This window comes from Melozone crissalis, unplaced genomic scaffold, assembly GCF_028551555.1.
Source record: "Melozone crissalis strain CALT ecotype California unplaced genomic scaffold, PUWL_Pcris_2 ptg000045l_1, whole genome shotgun sequence".
Classification (NCBI taxonomy): domain Eukaryota; kingdom Metazoa; phylum Chordata; class Aves; order Passeriformes; family Passerellidae; genus Melozone; species Melozone crissalis.
Window position 1 is genome coordinate 13,708,743 of NW_026535823.1, and position 6,941 is coordinate 13,715,683.

Consider the following 6,941-nt stretch of genomic DNA (forward strand, 5'->3'; position numbering starts at 1 on the left):
GGACACAAGTGGGTGTGCATGGATCAGCCCTGGAAATCCTGCACTTCAGCTTAGCCATTTTACCTGGCTTGGATTCTTTTTTTTTTTCTCTCCAGTTACACAGCAACCGGAGTGCTGCATTGCCTTAAATCCTTTCACTGCATTGCCACTAGTTATGAGGGGATAAAGTTACATCTGATTCATTAAGGGAAAAACATTACTCTTCAATTTGAATGCCATTTATTGTTCAACAGAGAGTCACTCATGCTCAAAAAGCAGGGAATAACATATGGGGGAAACAGCAATACACAGATCAAACAGAGGAGGCTGTTTCTCCCAAATTATAACTTAGCATCAACATGGATTGCAATAAATGGATCTTCAGCATCAGTATTAATCTGGAAATTAGCCATTCCATCACCAGAAACAAACACCTGCTTTCCAGTACATTTGTTGTTCTCCTTTTGTCCAGAAATAACATCACAGTAGGTACCAGCAGGCAGTCCAGTTTGCACATTGACATTCATATTCCTATGAGAAAATAAACAGGATTTATGCATTGTTTTTAAAACAGGTATTTCAAAAGGTGTGTAAGATTTCTGGACATGATCTTACTCCTCTATTTGAAGGACATTGTAAAAAATAAGGTTTCTCATCCCACCCCTCCTACACACCCATTTTAGCTCTCTGGATCCAGCATGCACTCAAATAACTGCAGTTGGATTGCTGATGAGGGATGCTGTTGTTCTCTCGGGACACTATTTGTGCCACTGACTTACCAGTCGTCATTGTTGAAGATGATGAAGCCTTTATTACCACGGCCAAAAGCCACTTGATTGCTGCCATTGTCCCACCAGTTGGAAAAAGGCTCACCATCCACCACGTTACGGAAGATGACCATGTTCCTGAAAACACAAGCCATGTCTGCCACTGCACCTGCAACTCCTCTAAAGCCACATGGAGCAGGAAGCAAAAGCAACTGCTTTTACTTCTTGTTTCTCACCAGTGCCCTACCTGATCTGACGCCAGCGATGCTCACAAACCCAGTCGTTGCCACAGGTCGTGTCTGGATTGATTGTAACGGTCTTTGTGGAGCCATCTGCGTTACTTGGGGGCCCAACCCAGTCATTGACGTCCTGTCATTAAAAAGACAGGTTTATATCTTCTGACTGAAAATGTAGAGCACCCCTCTGGTCAACAAAGCTAGAGGGAGCATCAAAGTTTCACCACCTACATCCAGCCTGGGACAGAGATATCTCTCGACAACCTGAAATGCACTGGACTACTTCCCTGGCCCTACTCTCACCCTTAATCCCCATGGGTGGATCTTCAGCATTAACAGCTCACCTTTCCATTTTCAAAATATCTTGGCCAGCGGAAACTTGACATGACACGTGTGACGCCATACGGATGGGCAAGCATGAAACCAACTGCCATTTTATAGAGCCTGTTTGGTGGACAAACAAGGAATGAGACGTGGTACCTGCCAGAGAACACACTGACAAACAAGCAAAAGCAAGAAGCATCACCCACACAAGAGCAATCCCTCACCTGGCATCCCAGAAGGTCAGAATAGAAGCTCCACCAGCCCCGTGTCCTCTCTGGTTGTCATGATTGTCCACAAAGACCAGGGCTCTGTCAGAAGGCACAAAGCCCCAGCCTTCTCCCCAGTTCCTAAACAAAAACACAGACTTGGAGCTACCCTGTCAACTGCTGTATCCAGTGAATCCTGGATAAGTTGCAGCACCTCCCTCCTTACTTTAAGTAGGCCATCTTTTCTCCATTCCACTTGCGGATCACTGTCCCCAGTTTGGCACCGTACTTGAATTCTGTCACTCGGCCATTTCCAAAGTACTCACTGCCTTTGATGGGCTCTCCACCCAAGTCAATCACCTGGTACAAGAAAGAAAACCTGAATCCCTTCTTGTCTCACAAAGGCCAGCAATGCCACATACAGCACTTAACAGGAGCTCTTGCTTCACATTGAGAAGAAAGTAATTATCTATTTGTGCTGTGTAGAGCAACACAAATTCAGAATAAGACATGAGGGACACATGTAAAAACATGACTGAGAAAGGAAAGGTAGAGTTGATTGACAATCTGTTGTGGAGGCATTTTTAAGAATCAAAACTGCCTATGTCTGCAGGGCTGCTTTAAGTAAATTGTGAGCTCTTTCTAGGGTAAGTTGGATGAAGTAGTATTGTTGCTCCTCTGAAGGAGGAGGCAAAAGAGATACAAAAGACAAAGGCAAACATAAAGGAGAAAATGTGGAGATTACCTCCTGATAAATGAAAGGTTTAGTTCCTTCAGAAAACCATTGAGTGTTTAGATCATGTAGCTTGTCAAGAAATGCCCTTATGTCCCCAGGCCACATGTGCTTGGCAGCATCAATTCGGAATCCTGCTACACCCATGTCAATGAGACGGTTCATGTACTCTGCAATCGTGGAGCGCACATAGTCCTTCTCCAGGGCCAGATCCAGAAGGCTGCTCAAGCGGCAGTCCCGGACCTGGGCAACATAAAAAAAAAAAGATTTCTGTGTATTACACCAAAGGAGGGGCGGAGGTGGGGTGGTGGTTAATGAGGTTGTATTGGTTTGGGAAGAAGGGAGGGAGTGATATCTGGAGTAAAGGTTTTGTCTTCACAAGTCACTGCACATGATAAAAGACCTACTGTCCTGCAGACAGCTGGACACCTGCCTTCCAATGGGAAGTGGTGAATAAATTCTAGTTTTTCTTTGTTTATGTGTGTGGCTTTCTCTTCACCTATTAAACGGTCTTTATCTCAATCCATGAGTTTCCTCAGTTTTACTCTTCCAGTTCTCTGCCCCATCCCACTGAAAGTAGGAGGCTGAGTGGTTTTTAGCTGCCAGCTGAGTTAAACCACAAGTTCTCTTTGGTGTCTAACATGGGACTCAAAGGGTTCGAATTAACAATGGCTATGATTAATGTGCTAGATGGAATTTACAACTGTTACTGCAGTTTGGCCAATAATTGACAGGCTGCTGTGCTTGCCATGGGGCTCATTGGCCTCACTGTGCATTAGAGTCGAGGGCTCATCAGCGGCTGCTCTGTGCTTGGGCTGCAGCTGCAGCCTGTGCTGCTGATCCCCTGACCCTGGGGCATTCTGATCCCAGCACTGGCCCTGGCCTGGGCTGGCACCTGGCTTGGCAGCGCTTCTGCTCCTGTGCTGCTGGGCTGGACACGCTGGAACTCCAGAGTGGACTTGAGCCACAGGGACTGTGACATGTGTGTGAGTCCATGGTGGGACAGGTACATCTGGGAGTGCCTGTGGCTGGGGCCGTGGCTGTGTCAGTGCCACAGCAGGGCCACCCCTGAAGGCCTCAGGGGCCAAGGCCAGCTCTGTGCTGCAGCAGGGAAGCACAGAGCTGGCCTTGGCCCCTGAGGCCTTGAAGCACCAGCGGCTGTTCATGGGGCCCTGCTGGAGCACCTCGAAGGGTGTGGCCATGGACAAACCCACAGCAGAGCAGGAACAGCCTGCAGGGACTGCAGCCAGGAGCAAGACCAGGCTGGGCAGGTTTGCTTTCTGAGGGGACAGTGGCTGTGGGTGAGGCCGTGCTGAAGCAGATCTGGTTCTGGGCGCACTGAGGCCCATGGCCAGGGCCATGCTGGAACGGCTGCCTCTCAGAGCCCCTGTGGCTGTGGATAAATCCATGCAGAAGCAGCCGCGTCCCTCTGAAGATCCTGTGGCTCACAGAAATGGCTGCACTTGGGGCAGGTACAGCCCTGTGAGGGACTGCAGGGTCTGGCTAAGTCTAGGCCAGAGCAGGGTTAAGGGGAGGAATTCATTGCAACGTTAAACATGACGCTCTAGTCCAAAGGAACTGGGAGTGGACATTGTACTGGAAATACCTTTAATTTATTGTAATCCAGGATTTGAAATATGTCTGCTAGGGATTACCACAGAAGAAGCCATCTGAAACCATGAGGGACAAGCCCTACATGAAGCACTGTAAGTGCAGAAACATTATAATGTATTGCTGCAAAGTGGCTGAAGGCAGAGCTTGAGAAAGAACTGCTACATATTCTTACTACAAAAACCAGTACGTTGTGTAACTATAGCACCACCACGCACTACTGGCAATTTTCCAGGGGGGCCCCTTATCATGATCAGCTGACTTTATAAACTATAAAAATGAGCTCACTCTGAGTGGAGTACATTGGGCTCACTTCTGGAGTAAACATCTGCCCATAGGTTCTTGATTCCTCAGTTCTTAGAATATTTTAGGCCACACATACCTATGGTCACTTCATTCACTTGTCAAGTGACTAAGCACAGGTTTTGTGAGGCACTACACCATTTGATTTTACTGCAGAGTTAACAGAACATGTCAAAAAAAAAAAAATCAAAAAACTGAAAACTTTTCCAGGGGAAGTTACCTGATAGATGTCATTATAACTTTCAATTTCTCCACTCCCAGTGTGACATTTGCCATCATTGAAATCCCAGCCAGAGTATGGCACAGCTGGAAAATCTCTGTTTCCAGCATTAAAATAGCTTCCACAGGTAGAATGTGTGCCTGAGCCACCTGCAGCCCCACACATATGGTTGACGACAGCATCCACATAGATACGAACCTGGAAAAGCAATGTGTGCATTTCAGTGTGCTTGTAGCAAACGTGAACTGATAGCCACTAATCACTATTCAGTGGAATATTTTCCCTTTCAGTTTCTTCTCAGTTTACACCTCTTTTGAGGAAAGCAGCACCTTCCCTCAGCTGACACAGCCCTTCTTGCCATGTCAGACAGATTTTCAAGGCACTTACTCCAACATTGTTGCATCTCTTCACCATGTCTTTGAATTGCTCTTCATTTCCTGATCGAGAGCAGATCTTGTAGCTAATGGGCTGGTATCTTTCCCACCAGGGTCTGTTTGGGCTAGTAATGACAAGATTTTCATTTGGAGGTGAAACCTGCAGATGAAATTATGTACTTTGATAAGAAATCAAATGGTTTTACTTCAACATTTTAAGGGCAAAATCTGCGCTCAGGACCTCTGCCCTCAGAGGAAAGTTAGCACCCAACCCAGTCTCTCTCCCACAGAAGAAGTTCAGGTCAGTGAGATGTCTGTCTTGCACACTGGCAAGAAAGGCATTTTGGTTAGTTCCTGTGAGTTGCCCACATCCAGCATGGGCCTGCTTTCCAGGACAAGGGCATGGAAGGGCTGAAGCCACAGGAATTATTTTTACCTGTAACTGTGACTGCCTTAGGAATGCCAAACCTCACTGCTTCCATTCTTCCTTTAGAACAAGGTAAAGAGCTTTACCTTCTCCCTAGCTTTCAGGTGAAGCCTTTCAGCATGCCCCTTTGTAACTGATCTGCCAGACATACACCATCATTCACCCCTACACGGTCCTGCAGAGTTAGGGTTGCTTCAAAAGTACTTAGTACTTCCTACCTTCCCTCCACAGCAGTAAAGTTACTTAGATATGACTGTCTCAAACTCAGGCATTATTAATCAAATTAATCAAATATTACAGTGCCATTTTCCTGCTGCTCACAGGAAACAACTCACCTGAACTCCTCCAAATCCATTAGGAGCTAAGTAGCGTTCACACTCCTCAGCAATGTCCTGCCAGCGCCATTCAAAGAGATGCACTATAGAGGTTCTCTTTGGGACAGTGTTGGGGTTGTACTGCCCCCAGCAAAGCCCTGCAGCTGCGAGGAGGAGGAGAAGGATCTTCATGGTGCCTTCAGTGTAAGGCTGTGGTCTCTTCACCAGCTATTTATGTGCCTGCAAGATGGCAAAGTTCCTGTAGCAGCTGCAAGATGGCAAAGTTCCTGTAGCAGCTGTCAAAATTCACATGGATCAATGCTATCAGTTATTATATAGGTAGATAGATCAATATCATTCCTTGGGTTTTTCTTTTTTCTCCTGAATAACCCAACAGCTGAAGATAAAATACCTTTTCACATGATTATATGCTATCATAAACTGAGTGATCCATGAGCCTTGCACCCAAATCCAGAACTACACTATTTCCAATCACATAAACAAAAATACTTTATCAAAAATATTCCAAAATGTGGCAATCAGAAGGCTGCAGAAGCTGAATTGGGTAGTGCCACCATCCTCTTGGTCCTGGATGAGATAAACTCAAGGCAAGAACAAAAGTGAAGACATCCTGTCTGGACACACTGACTGATCTGGCAAAAGAAAGTAGCAAGTGCATTGCTGGTGACAGAATGATAACCAAGAAGATTGTGTTACTAAGGAAACAGGGGCAAAGGAGTCTGAGTGGAAAATTTTGGACAGAACTTGGAGACCTATAAATACTGGTAAACTGATGCAACAGAGAGCTTTGCTTGCATAGCATGGTCCATGTCCCTCAATCCCCACGAATGGTGTCCCGTGTGAGGGACGACAATTCTCTATCTGTCTGTTCTAGGGATAGCCCACAGAACTGAAATGCTGCTGAAAGGAAGCAGGAGCCAGCCAGCATCCATCCCTTCAGGTTTTGATGGTGAGCTTTGGGACATGGGCAGTAATATGTCTTCAGGAGAAAAACATGTCTTTGAACTTATGTCTAAACTTTTAGAGAAGCCCAGAAAGAGTTGCTTCTCATTCTCTTAAGCTGATTTTACACTGGGCAGAATCACATGTTAAAGGTTAAAGGCCAGCATGGCTTTCCCAGTAGAACTGTGGGATGAAGGGGCCAATGAAAGGTGATGAGATCCCAGCTGGTTTTGTACCTCACTGTTTTGCCCAGACAGGCATTCCCCATCCATCTCTGGGCCCAGGAGCCTTTGGCCACAGTTCCCGTGCCCTGCCCTGCTGAGGAGGGCAGCCAGAGAGGAGCTGTGCTGGGCACCTGGCACCCAGACAAGGCCAGCCCCCCACAGCTACACAGGCATACACACAACCTGAGACTGCAAATGATTGCTGATTCAGTAAAAAAGACTTTTTGCAAAAAGAGAAAATTAATATTTAAAGAAGGCTT

At 46.4% G+C, this 6,941-nt stretch overlaps 1 protein-coding gene across 1 annotated transcript; it reads right to left on the reverse strand.

Annotated features, from left to right (window-relative positions):
• Positions 1-320: 320 nt before the first annotated feature.
• LOC128943100 (pancreatic alpha-amylase-like) lies at positions 321-5,686 on the reverse strand. Its single transcript, XM_054285904.1, has 10 exons — positions 5,516-5,686; positions 4,767-4,913; positions 4,380-4,577; positions 2,258-2,488; positions 1,739-1,872; positions 1,531-1,653; positions 1,327-1,426; positions 994-1,115; positions 759-884; positions 321-510 (listed from the first exon to the last, which is right to left on the reverse strand). The coding sequence occupies exons 1-10, from the start codon at positions 5,684-5,686 to the stop codon at positions 321-323; spliced, it is 1,542 nt and encodes a 513-aa protein (XP_054141879.1).
• Between the last annotated feature and the right edge of the window lie 1,255 nt (positions 5,687-6,941).

Coding starts and splice junctions, on each gene's coding strand:
- LOC128943100 (XM_054285904.1), bottom strand. CDS start 5,686: ATGAAGATCCTTCTCCTCCTCCTCGCAGCTGCAGGGCTTTGCTGGGGG. Junction 2,489..4,379: donor GTTATAATGACATCTATCAG/GTAACTTCCCCT, acceptor TATGTTGCCCAG/GTCCGGGACTGCCGCTTGAG. Junction 511..758: donor ATCTTCAACAATGACGACTG/GTAAGTCAGTGG, acceptor ATTTTCTCATAG/GAATATGAATGTCAATGTGC.